Here is a 12,180-nt window from a genome sequence, read left to right on the forward strand (position 1 = left end):
GCCCTGACTCTGAAGGCCGAGTAGTACGTGAAGCGCTGAAACCCCTGGGGGTCCTCGTGGAAGGGGCGGGCTTAAGATAACGCCACGCCCTGGGGCGTGACTTGGTGCGGACACCACTCCCTCGGCTCTCCATGGCCCGACCCCCAGCTTTGTTCTCGGGTGCGCGCCGTGGCCGAATTTGACGTGAATAGGCGCGCCTTCCCGTGAGCGTGCGCGTGCCCGAGTGCGTGCGTCACCAGCGGTCGCTCCCGCGGGCTGGACTGCCGGCGACTGGTGTTGCGGAGCGGGAACGGCGGCGGCGAGAAGAGGAGCGAACAGGTGGGGGTGCGGTACGCGGACAGAACCCCCCCACCCCGAGAGGCCACGAAGGCGCGCGACACGACCCCTACTCACCTAACAAGGGACCCCCTCTCCATTGTCATCTGGCTCCGCCCCCATTGGTCACGCCCTTTGCTCCATCCTCCGCCGCTTATTGGCTGCAGGTCACGCCCCTTCTCTCCCCCCCATTGGCTCCTCTTCCCCGTTATGCTCTCTGGGAGTTTTTCTATTGGCGTAGGCCACACCCTCTCATTTGTCACTAGACTCCACCTTGTGTCTGGGCTCCTCCCCAACCATCTTTCATTCATTCCGCTTGTAGTGCTGGGTGCTTGGGACATGGGCGTTAGTCAGATTCGTCCCTGCCCTGAGGGATTTAAGGGGGTAGTGTGGGGACACGGATCTAGGCTCCCCCAGTGACAGCTAAGGGTGGTAAAGAAGTCGCCTAGACACTGGGAGCCTCCAAGACGCCAGGAAGGCTTCCTGGAGGAGGTGAGACCTAAACCGAGCCCTTAGGAATGGTTAGGAGTTTGCTACAGGGAGGCAATTGGGAGGACATTCTTGGCAAAAGAACCTGAGACGTGAAAGAAACAGGCGTATTCTTGGTAATTGCAAAGAGGTAGGTAGAATGAAAGAAGGGACGGGGTGAGGATGGAGGTAGAGGCCCAGAGACCAGTGAGGAGTTCAGAAAAGCGTACAGTTAGTTGAGAAGAGTGAAGTCTGAGGCCTGAAATCTTTTCAAACTACTGGTCACTAGGCAGAGGGAAGAGAGGTGGGGTAGGGGATCAGAAATTGATATGGAAACATAGTGCGTGGAAAGAATGATTCCAGTTCTGAGAAGGAAAAGTGCTCTTGAGTTCATCCATTTATTGAGCAACTGCTCTGGATCGGGTACTGTTCAGGGTTCTGGGGACACAGCTGTGAACATTCAAAAGGAGAAAATGGATAACTAATAATGACATATACTGTACTTCAGGTGGTGATAACTGCTTTAGAAACCAATAATATGGAGAAGGGAAGATTGTGGTGGGGAGGAAAGAGGAGGTTTACTATTTTAAAGAGAGTGTGTTAGGGAGACTTGTCTGATAACATCTTTGTGAAGAAATCTAAGGAAAATGGGAGAGTGAGCCCTGCGGTTATCTGGTGGGAAGCATTCCAGATAGAAAACATACTCAGTTTGAGATACCTGTTGTACATTCAAGGAAAGATGTTGAACTGAGAACTGGCAACACCGGCTGGAGGTTTATAGAAGTCTGGAGTGGTGTACTTAAAACCATGAAATTGGATGAGATCACCCTGGGAGTAAGCATAAACGAAGGAGAGAAGTTTCTATAGGAATTTCCAAGTCCTGAGGCATTATAATTTTAAGAGATCAGGAAGACAGGAATGATAAGCGAGAAAGACCAAGAACTAACAGCCAGTGAGGTAGGAGAATATATTTGAGTGTGCTTGAGAAGCCAAGTGGAGAACATGTTTCTAAAATGAAATGATTAATTATGTCAAGTGCACCGATCAATATGAAGATCATGGATGATCTTGGTCAGATCAGTTGCAATGGAGAGTGGGGACAGAAGCCTAATTGAAATGAAACATAAGAGAAAACAGGAAAAGAAGGAATCAGATTGCATACAGATGGGTGTTGTGCTGCAACAGGGAGCAGCTGCTGGGAGATGTGGTGGGGCTAGAGGAGTGTGGGGTCAAGTGAGGGTTTGGTTTTGTATTTTTAAGACAGAAATAACAGCATGTATTTATGCTGCTGGCAAGAATACAGTAGAGAGGAAGAGATTGATGGTGTTGGAGAAATACTGGAATTTTGTCCCTGAACAGGCAAAGGAGTTCAGAATCTGGAGCCATCAGTCAATCTCTGGGGAGAGACTGGATTGTTCTGAGTCCTAGTACAGAGCAAGGGGTGAACGTACCAACACCGGCCATTAGAAAGAGGCCTCTGAGAGGAGACAGACCAAGGATTGGCTTGAATTTGCTGAAGTCTCCCTCTGCTCCCCACAAAGCTAATTCTAACTGGGATTGGAACAGATGACCCAGAGGCGAGAGAGACCATTCCAGGTGGAAGGACTAACATAAGCAAGGGGGCATGCAGGCACTCAACCTGACTGAGGCCAACTGGGCTGGCGGAGGTGGTGGGGCCAGGTGGGAGGGGAGGGATGAGACTGAAAAAAATGCCATAGGTGGAAGGCAGGTTAAAGGAAGTGAGGCTCCCTCAGCCATCCTCCCAGCAGCTGGGGCTACACTATACCAGCTCCCAGTCTGGGTGGGTGCCGAGCACCCAGAGATTAAAGTCATGAAGGGGCTCAGGCCTCACTTTCAGCAGCTCAAAGGCTAAGGGGGTTCCAGTACCACCATCTAGGTGAGTGTATCAGTTCTGCCTCCTGTTTCCCCCAGTCCAGCTTCCTTGGGTGAGCCTGGTGGAGGGACTGGACATGGGAATGGGGATGAAGGGGCAAGCTACCCCGAGCCCTGGTGGCAGGCCCTGAACCCACTAAGCACCCAGCCAGGGCATTGTGGAGCACAAGGCCTGTTTGTGCTCAGGCCACACCCACTCATACTGGCCTCCACATGCCCTTCTGTGTCCCCAGAAGTCGACAGTGTGGGGAGTTGGAGTGACCCGGCTGGATGTGATCCCCAGGACAGAATGGTGCTGGACTCAGGGGCTCAGGTGTATGAACAGGCACCCCCCAGCCCACCAGCCAGTCCCTCATCCTTGGGCCATAGACTGAAGCCCTCAGACCGAGATGGGACACTGCTGTACCCCTGGCCTCAGTCCCTGGCCTTGCCCCTGGCTCTGTCAATCCCCTCAGCCCTGCGGCCCCGGCCTGAGCTGCAGCCCTACTCAGAGCTGCACTTGGGCCTCCGTGGCCACATGCGTCGCAGTGAGAGCACCTATACTGTAAATAGTACTGGCCGGCGGGGGGGTGGCACCCAGGGTCGGGCCCCACCTGGACGGGGACGGGACCCAGGTGGGGGAACCCTGCGGCCTGCAGCCTCCCTGCCTCACATTGCTAAGACTCAAAAGGATGCAGGCCGTGGTGCCAGCAAGAGCCCTTGCTTGTTGGTGGCCTTGCGGCCAACCAATATGGACCGAGAGCGGGACAAGTTCTTCCAGTCCCACTACACCTACAACCCACAGTTCGAGTACCAGGAGCCCATGCCCACGGCTGTGCTGGAGAAGTACTGTGAGGCTTCTGGACAGTTCATCCATCAGGTCAGTCCAGCCTGCCTGCTTTGTCCTGGTCCTGATCACCCAAGAGGCCTGGTCTGACCAGCCACCACAACCCTCTGTGCAGGCAGTTGGCATCATTGAGGCTGTCCTGGAGAAGTTTGGTACCTATGAACACTTCGAAGCTGCAACGGGGGGCCAGCTGCTGACCAAGTGCCAGATCTGGTCCATTGTTCGCAAATACATGCAGAAGGAGGGCTGCGTTGGGGAGGTGAGCTAGCCCTGCTTTCAAGGCCCTCTTCTTTGTGCCAGGCCCAGCTCCACACCTGGCCAGCTTGGGATCCCAGGCAAGCCCCCGTCCCTGTTCTAATAAGGTGGGAGCTGGCCCTGAGCTGAGGTGGTGAAGGGTGTGTGGCTGTGCTGCCCTGTGGCATCAGTGGGTCCACCTGCATCCTGGTCTCAGGGCTGGTGGCCGTGGCTTAGGTTCACTCCCACCTGCAGGTTGTGGTGCAGCTGAGTGAAGACCTGCTGTCCCAGGCAGTGATGATGGTGGAGAACAGCCGACCAACACTGGCCATCAACCTGACGGGAGCCCGCCAGTACTGGCTGGAGGGCATGCTGCGGCACGAGATAGGTCAGGGTGTGGGTAGGTGGGTGGGTGGGTAGGATGAGGGGGGTTGGGACAGGGTGGGGGGCAGTAAGGGGCCCCAGTAACCCCACCCCCCTCTCTTTCTTCCCCTTCCTTCCCGAGGACGGGCCCTTTCCCTTCGTGAGCAGCTACCTCCTCCCTCTGGCTCACAGAGGTAGGCCAGAACATGCCTGCCCACTATCTGGGCTCACCCTCATCTCTTGCTCCTTTTGGGTATCTCTTCCTCTACATCTCTCCTTCCTCTCTGATTTCCCTTGACAGTGGGGACAAGGCTGCTGAGGCCCGGACAGGCCAGAGGGAGTACCCTGAGGGCCCCACCAGCCCAGCCAACATGGAGGCCCTCCCGGGTGGGTGGAAGGCCAGGTCCTAGGAATGGAATTAGTTGAGGACATAATGCCAGGTTTTAGGAGGAGATAGGTGGAGCTGAAAAGGAGAGCATGGGACAGGAATTACTATTCCTTTCTGTCTGATTCCCCTATTTAAGAATCCTGTAGCTCTGGGCAAAAGATGTTTTTCGCTGGGATCATCAGCATGACGTCAAATTGATACGGGCATTTGGGACATCGATGTGGGGCTGTGGTGGTTTGGGAGTTCCTGCACCTCTCCGAGGGGCGTGGGGGGACAGTGTGGGTTTGGGAGAGTTGCTTGTGTGTGTAGCCCTGGATGGGTGGGGAAGGATTCTTGTGTGTGGGACTCTAAGCCCTTGGGTGTGAGTTCACCTGAGGAGGGTCTTCCCACTGCCTGGGGTTGGGTGAGTATGCATTTGCGGCGGGGGTTGGGGGCAAGAATTTGCGTGAGAGGCTGAATTTAGGGGCTAGAGTACGCGTGAGTCACCATGAGTCACCTTCACTGTCACCGGCTAGAGCTTCTGTAGGAGGTAGCAGGATGTGGCCCGCAGGCTGGTCCCCTAGGATGACCTACCCAGTGGCGCCTTCCTCCGTAGGCACTCACTACCTGCGGGGCGTGAACAACGCGCGGCAGCCGTGGCACAGCGCCGAGGGCCGGCTGCAGTACGGACTGCGGCCAGCGAACCCCACGGAGGAGGGCTTGGCCAGCCTGCACAGCGTGTTGTTCCGCAAGCAGCCCTTCCTGTGGCGCGCCGCCCTGCTCTACTACACCATCCACCGCGCCTCGCACATGTCCTTCCGCCAGCTCTTCCAGGACCTGGCGCGCTACGTGCAGGACGCTGACGTGCGCTGGGAGTACTGCGTGCGCGCCAAGCGTGGCCAGACTGACACCTCACTGCCGGGTGGGCTCCCGCGCGGGGTTGGGGTGGGGTGCCCTGAAGGAGGCCTGGGGGTGCAGGATGCCCTGAGCCGGGCCTGGGGGCGGGCCAGGCCTCGGGCCTAGGGGCTCACAACCCTCCCGCGCCCACAGGCTGCTTCAGCAAGGATCAGGTGTATCTGGATGGCATCGTGCGCATTCTGCGGCACCGCCAGACCATCGATTTCCCGCTGCTGACCTCACTGGGCAAGGTGAGGGGCCACGGACCTCTAGGGATCCCAGCCAGCTCTCCTCGTCCCTGCAGTGTTCCCTGAGCCTCTGATGGCTGCCCAACTGAGGATTAGGTGCCAGGCTTCTTTGGCAGGGAGACCTGGTTGGGGGGCGGGGGCGGTGAACAAAGAGGTAATTGACCTAGGCTGCAGGTGTATGTGTAGATACCACACCTCAAAGGAGGCGAGCATTTAGGCCAGGGGAGCAGTCAGGAAGGTTGGGGGGAGGAGGCTGGAGAAACGACCAGACACCAAATCTGGCTCTGGGTATCTGTGCCAGGCTAAGGAAGGTGAACTTCACCTGAAGCAATAGAGAATCAGGAGAGCTTTCAGAGATGTCACTTTTGCTTTAGAAGGCTCCCTGTGGATGTTCTGTGGAAGTTGGAATGGAGAGAGAGACCTAGAGAAGGGAGTGCAGCGGGAGGAGGAAGCTGCCTTTCCAGTCACTCCTGTGGAACTGATGGCAGTCTAGTCTCCTGTGGCCATGCAGTGGGAGGAGCAAGCTAGGGAAAGCTCTTCAGAGAGTGGAATTCCTCCAACCAGTGGCCACCCTGAGTTGGAGGGTGACATTCCAGGTCCCTTCCCTCAAGATGACCTAGGGAACTGTGAGGCCGGTAGGGCTGGCATAAGCTGGCACCCAGGCATTCAGCATTGGGTGTGGGGTCTGAGGTGCCTGAGGGAGATCCCGGGAAAGGTGTTCAGGAGGCAGTTAGATACCTAGTTTTGGAGGTGAGGGAAGAAGCTGGGTTGGGGTTAGGAGAGCAAACACACCTAAGCCTCGGAGTACATAACATTGGGAGTGGATCTGGAGGGGAAGGGGAGGCATTGCAGGAGCAGACGGCAATGAGACACTGAGAGAGAGCAGGGACCAGCTACCTGAAAGCCATGGCTACCTTTGGCTCCCCCTGAAGACTGGCTTCCTTCCTGCAGGTGTCCTATGAGGATGTAGACCACCTGCGGCCCCACGGGGTGCTGGACAATACTCGGGTGCCCCACTTCATGCAAGACTTGGCACGCTACCGGCAGCAGCTGGAGCACATCATGGCCACTAACCGGCTGGATGAGGCAGAACTGGGCCGCCTGCTGCCTGACTGAGGCTGGCTGAGGGTTATAGCCGGAGGCCCTGGACAGAGGGCTCCAGATCAGCTCCCAGAACATGAAGCTGACTGTTCTGTGCTTCCATGGCCTGGGTGTTTCTTGGGGAACTGGGAGGGCAGGAGCATCCCAGGAGGTAGGAGTGGCAACATCAGAGCCTTTGTGTCCTTCGCTAGCCTCTCTGGGGCCTAGGGACCGGTAGTAGCATGTCAAGCAAACTGAGTCTGTCCTCCTACGTCCAGCTCTCTGTTGAGCATAGGGAAAGCCTGGGGGCAGGAGGGAGGCTGAGCATGATGGGGATGGAGGGTGGTTTGGGAGAAACTTGTTCTTGCATGAGATGGCTTTGGGTGTCTGCATACTCCAGTGTCTCCCTTCCCCCACCTGGCCCCTCGGTGCTCCTTCAGCTCTCACGCTTTCTACCTCTCACTGGGTCCTGGTGGGGATCTCCCTTCTCCTAGGGTGACTGCCTGAGCATGTGGGTCTGGCTTTCACACAGGCTCAAGGGGCAGGGGTCCTGGTGGTAGAGACCCAGCTGGGCTGGGGTGTGCTTTCTGGCATTTTACCTCTCCCACTGCTCATGTATTTATACCCTATTTTTGGGCTCTGCTTCCTGGGGCTGGGAGGCAGCAGCTTCTGAAGGTGTGGTGGAGGGAGCAGTGCTCCTCTGGAAAGCACCAACTGTTCCTAGCCCCACTCTCCTCTCTCTCTCTCTCTCTCTCTCTCTCTCTTACACACACACACATAGTCCTTTAGGCCTTGTGAGTCAAGACCAAGAGCTCACTTGGCCTTGTTCCTAGCCCCCAGCCCCTCCACTGGCCTGTGCTGTTCCTGTGTCTTTGCCCACACCCTCACAGCTGGCCTCTGGCAGAGGGTGGCACAGGCTGGCAACAGCCACATTTGAGACTGAGGGGCAGGCCCCTAGCTGTTGTCCCAAGTCTTGAGCCACCCCTCCCCCAGATCAAGATGGTGTAGAGCTGGTTGTTGCTTCTGGTTTCACCTCAGACTCAGCTGTGTGATGCTGACCCATTCCCACTCTCACCCTTGCCCTTGGTTTTCCCATCTGTAAAACTCAGAACTGCAACTGGAAAGTCCTTATTCATCTAGTCAGTGAATGTGTGTAGAGCACCTTCTGTGTGCCAGTTACTGGTCATAACCCTCCCTGAGTCCTCAGTCCAGAGAGAAGCCAGACAATTAAAACAATTACAATGAAGTGTGTGGACTCTGTCTACCCAAGATCCCTTCCTCTTCCTCTCTCCTAATCTCACTTCTCAAGGCTGTGAGCTCTAGCCTGCCCCAACTGGAGAGAAATCTCCCTTCCCTGTACCAGGCCCAAGGACTTCCATGAAGTGGGGGGCAGGTAACTACACAGCCCCAACCCTCCGCAACTGGTTCAGGAGGGGGAAAGGACTGTGGGGCAGGGCCCAGGGGTCTGGCCCTAGTCACACTAGGGGCCTGGGACTGAGGACTGGGTGGTGGGGGGGGGTTGTGGCTTGGGCTACTGAGGATGAAATGGGGCTAAGAACTGGACAGTGGGGCATGAAGCTGCCCAGGTTGCTGAGCCTCAAGGGCATGGACCCACAGCCTGGTTCCTGGACAAAAAGCCAGAGTCACACGGCCCAGGCTGACCCTCTAGAGTTTATTCACTTCTAGTGTTACTGGGTCAGATGGAGACTTGGTGGCAACCCCCCACACATGTCAGGGCAGGATCCCAGGTCCTACGCGGCTTGGGCAGGGGCGGCCTGTCTGTGTTCCTCCAGCATTCAGGAATCTAGAGATGACAGAAAAAAGTGGTCGGTCAGGTGGGGCCCACGCTCTGGCCAATCCGACCCAGTTTGGGTAGCCTCACACCTTCAGACTCGTCACCAGCCTCGAAGTCGGGCTCGGGCTCAGGCTCCGACTCAGGCTCCGGCTCGGGTTCGGGTTCCGGCTCCAGTTCAGGTTCGGGTTCTGCCTCTGGTTCTGGTTCCACATCCCACTCAGCCTCTTCAGAGGCCCCAGCTTCCAGCTCCGGATTGAGTTCCTCGGGCGTTCCGGCTTGCACTGCCTCTGAGGCCCCGGGAACCCCAGCCTCGTCGCAGTCCGAAGCTCTGGGCAGTTCGGGGCAAGTGGTTCTCAAGCCAGGTGCCTCAGGTGTCCAGTGGCCGGGGCACGAAGTGTCGTAGCTGCGTTCCCGGTAGCCTGGGGCGGAGGTGGGAATATCTGAGGCTCATTTTCTGCCTCTGCGGTATCCCCGCGACACATACCTATGGGGGTGGGGGAGACTACTACTCGGTTCCCCACTTTACCCTTTACGCCACGCCCTGCGCTCTGGCTCAGACCCCGCCTCCGCGCGCTCACCGGTGCCCACGTGCTGCCAGTCCCAGGCGGGGTCGGGCGTCCTCGTGGTCCGCTGCGCACAGTGCAGCAGCTCCTGACAGGCGGCCTCGCCCTTGCTCTGCACCAGCAGCAGCAGGCGGCGCACCCTGCGCTCGGCATCTGGCAGCGCGTCCAATGCCTCGTACTCGGGCCCGGTGAGCACGCCCCGCGCCAGCAGCGCATCCAGCAGCAGCCCCGAGTCCGCCTGCAGCGTCTCCACCAGGCGTTTCCGCTCCCGGTCGATGGTTTCTGAGGGCCGCTCCTGCGCATTGCCCATGGTGGGGGCTGCATGGGGGAGGGGGAGAGAGATAGTGGGAGCCGGGACTCCCCACTTTCGACCTCTCCCCCAGGGTCTCAGTGAACACCCATGGCTGCGATTTAAGCTCACCCCCAGCCCGGGCGGCCGGATAGCTCCTCAGCAGAGGGCTTGTCCCCAGTCTACTCACACTTCTCTTCCTCCGCTAAAGGGCAATTGTGGCTCTCCTCTCCTCTGGGTCCCGATTTACTCTCTACCCCTCTCCCCAGTCAGCACGTCCCTCCCGAGCCCCAGCTGCCTGTGGATCCCATATTCTATTCAGACCTAGTTTATCCAAACGAACTTCTTTTTCCCAGCCTGCTTCCCCACCATAATAGAAAGAAAGACGATCCCAACTGATCCCAATACCCGGCTTACAGCCGGGTCCTTTCCAGTCTATCCGCTGACTTTTTCTGTCATCCTAACCTCTTTCTTAGTCTGGCGTTTCCTGTCCAGCTTAGAGCCTGCAGAGCACTGAATGCCCTCCGCATCCAGAGCACAAGTGCCGAGAGCCCCCCCTCACCGACTGAAGGGAGTCAGGGCTCTTTATTCTCACCCTGAGGATAAGTCCTAGCTCTGACCAAGATCTCCTGACATCACCCGAGATCCAGCTGTTTCCCTGCTGCCCTGGGAATCTTCTCTTGCTGCTTCCTTAGATGCCATGGACCCAACTCATAAAAGCTGCCAACAAATGCTGCTGAACTTTCACTGTTTTCTTCCATGGATCTTCCTATTTTGAGAGCCTGTCTCTAGCAAGCAGTGGGTGTTAGGCAGAAATCAATCTGCTTTGTCCATTTATTAACAAGCAAGGACAATGGCCCATCACTTCTGGGGTGGCCTGACCCAGGCAGTAAGGCCCCCCGGCATTAAGCGGCAAAGAGGTCAGGCCCTAGACCACTCCCTCTCTCAGCTCACCTCCCTTAGCCTTGGCTTTGTCCACACAGCACCCTCCTGGGTCTCATCCTCCTTCTGAGGCCACTCTTCTACTTCTCTACCTGGCTCTACGTCTGGAGAGTGGTTGTGGTCCTAGCCCCATCTTGCCTCCCAGGTCTCTCTCACTACCACCTGGTGTCATGCGATGTCTCCCTGGTCATTTCACCACTCCTGGCCATACTGCATTGTCGGTGCTCCCCCCAGACTACTGAGCAGAGACCAGAACTATCCCCTGCCCCTCCCTCTCCCTTCATGAGGCATCTCTGACAGACGCAGTTCCTCTGCTACTCAGTGGGTCTCCATCAGCATTCTCCCTCTGCCCCACCATCCTCTCCTCACCTCCTGCAACAGTCTCTCTCGGTACCCTTCACTCCCGTCCCATCGCCCTCAAAGTGTAGTGACTTTGACAAGTCTCTGGGGCAGGATTTATTGTCCCCATTTTACAGATGAGGAGACAGGTTCAGAGAGACCAGAGGGCAGAATTGGAATCTGACTTGGTCTAGCTTGAACTTGGAGATCTCCTGCCAAGCAGAGTATCAGCCCCAACTACTTGCCCGCTTTCCCCACTGCCCATCAGAGAGAATTAAGATCATGTGGCCTGGCCACTCAAACCACCTCCCACCCCTATGGACAGCCAGGTTTCCCACCACCACCACCTACTTCCCTCCACCACACAGTGCTGGGAGAACCGTGCAAGCCCCTGGCACACGTGAATGTTTGCAGATGCTGTTCCCTAAGCCTGGAATATCCTTCCCCTCACTCCATGCTGGGGGCCCATCCTCCAAGACTCAAAAGTCCCCTTGTCCACCCCAGTGCCTGAGCGTCCCCAAGGCAGACTGGCTCCTTCTGTGTGCCCCAGAGCATCTCACCACCACGCTGACATCACTTCACTGTATTCAGGGACCCTCTGCCCTCTTCAGCGGAGACCTCCAAAGGCTGTCTCCCAGTCACGGGTGCAGGACCTGCTCAGTACAAGTTGGGGGTGGGGGACAGATTGGATTGGCCCCTCCTCCCTCATGGCTCTGCAAGTTATTTTCATGTTAGCCTCCTCCCTGCAGTATGCCAAGTGCCGCACTTTGTCCCGTGTGGGATGCACAGTTCCCAGCGGCAAGTCAACGGTCGGAACTGAATACCGAAATTAAGTCCCGGCCAGTCCTTCAAGGATCAGAGGCCAAATCCGGAGCTCCAGGCGGCTCCAGGGGCGAGGCATCGAGGGAGGTCTCGGGCTCCCTCCCACCTCTCTGCGCGGTCTCTTATGCTAGAGAGCGAGGGTTGTGGGAAACTGCGGGAGGCTTTACAAAAGAGCGATCACAAGGCTCCCCTTACCTCCCCCGCACCCAGTCCCACCGCTTGAACCCGGTGGAGGGGCGGTGCTCACAGACCTCCTTCGAGCGCGGCTGGTGGTGGTGGGGCGCGGATTCTGCCCAATCTCAGTATCTCTTCCCTCCCCCAGCCGGGTGGGGTGGGGCTCCCGGTTCTAAGCGTTCCGGGCGGCCCCACTCATGGGTCGAGCCTCCGCGGGGCAGTAGATGACGAGGCAGAAACGGCTGGGCGGGGTGGGGGTGGGAGCAGCAGCTGCGGCGGGGGCGGGGCGGCCAGGGCTGCCGGGAACTGGGAGGGGGGAGGGGAGCGGGGGGAGTTTTTCTGGGGACACCCGGAGGCAGGCTTCGGGGGCCGCGCACCCCTGGGCATCTAGGCATAGTCCGCTTTCCCTCCCCACCCCAGGCGCACCGAATGAATCCGGGAGGGGAGCAGGAGCTTTACATCCATCTTCTTGAACTCTCTCTGCTTATCCCAGATAAGGCTCAGAGAAGGGGACCAGCTTACCCAGGATCACAGAGCAGATGCATTGTGGAACCGAGGTGACCCC

General features: G+C 57.6%; 2 protein-coding genes across 9 annotated transcripts; one reads left to right on the plus strand and one right to left on the minus strand.

The window, feature by feature from the left end:
- The first annotated feature begins 59 nt into the window (after positions 1 to 59).
- Positions 60 to 7,937, plus strand: KIAA0895L (KIAA0895 like). 2 transcript variants are annotated; one of them, XM_045987847.1, is made up of 7 exons: positions 60 to 318; positions 2,910 to 3,535; positions 3,618 to 3,761; positions 3,992 to 4,124; positions 5,083 to 5,388; positions 5,517 to 5,614; positions 6,563 to 7,937. In XM_045987847.1, exons 2-7 carry the CDS (start codon positions 2,966 to 2,968, stop codon positions 6,725 to 6,727), a joined length of 1,416 nt encoding a protein of 471 aa, XP_045843803.1. In that variant the 5' UTR covers positions 60 to 318; positions 2,910 to 2,965; the 3' UTR covers positions 6,728 to 7,937. The 2 variants fall into 2 exon arrangements, with proteins under 2 accessions (XP_045843803.1, XP_045843804.1); XM_045987848.1 differs by having other exon boundaries at positions 64 to 318; positions 3,461 to 3,535.
- A 411-nt stretch (positions 7,938 to 8,348) lies between these two features.
- NOL3 (nucleolar protein 3) lies at positions 8,349 to 12,159 on the minus strand. 7 transcript variants are annotated; one of them, XM_045988040.1, is made up of 5 exons: positions 11,693 to 11,838; positions 11,180 to 11,272; positions 9,065 to 9,367; positions 8,576 to 8,905; positions 8,349 to 8,495 (listed from the first exon to the last, which is right to left on the minus strand). In XM_045988040.1, exons 3-5 carry the CDS (start codon positions 9,357 to 9,359, stop codon positions 8,488 to 8,490), a joined length of 633 nt encoding a protein of 210 aa, XP_045843996.1. In that variant the 5' UTR covers positions 9,360 to 9,367; positions 11,180 to 11,272; positions 11,693 to 11,838; the 3' UTR covers positions 8,349 to 8,487. The 7 variants fall into 7 exon arrangements, with proteins under 7 accessions (XP_045843996.1, XP_045843994.1, XP_045843992.1 ...); XM_045988038.1 differs by having other exon boundaries at positions 11,637 to 11,838; XM_045988036.1 differs by lacking the exons at positions 11,180 to 11,272; positions 11,693 to 11,838 and adding an exon at positions 12,138 to 12,159.
- Between the last annotated feature and the right edge of the window lie 21 nt (positions 12,160 to 12,180).

This window comes from Meles meles, chromosome 19 (genome assembly GCF_922984935.1).
Source record: "Meles meles chromosome 19, mMelMel3.1 paternal haplotype, whole genome shotgun sequence".
Classification (NCBI taxonomy): Eukaryota; Metazoa; Chordata; class Mammalia; order Carnivora; family Mustelidae; genus Meles; species Meles meles.

Coding starts and splice junctions, on each gene's coding strand:
- KIAA0895L (XM_045987847.1), top strand. CDS start 2,966: ATGGTGCTGGACTCAGGGGCTCAGGTGTATGAACAGGCACCCCCCAGC. Junction 3,536..3,617: donor CTGGACAGTTCATCCATCAG/GTCAGTCCAGCC, acceptor CCCTCTGTGCAG/GCAGTTGGCATCATTGAGGC. Junction 3,762..3,991: donor AGGAGGGCTGCGTTGGGGAG/GTGAGCTAGCCC, acceptor TCCCACCTGCAG/GTTGTGGTGCAGCTGAGTGA.
- NOL3 (XM_045988036.1), bottom strand. CDS start 9,359: ATGGGCAATGCGCAGGAGCGGCCCTCAGAAACCATCGACCGGGAGCGG. Junction 8,906..9,064: donor CTGGCAGCACGTGGGCACCG/GTGAGCGCGCGG, acceptor CCTCCGCCCCAG/GCTACCGGGAACGCAGCTAC.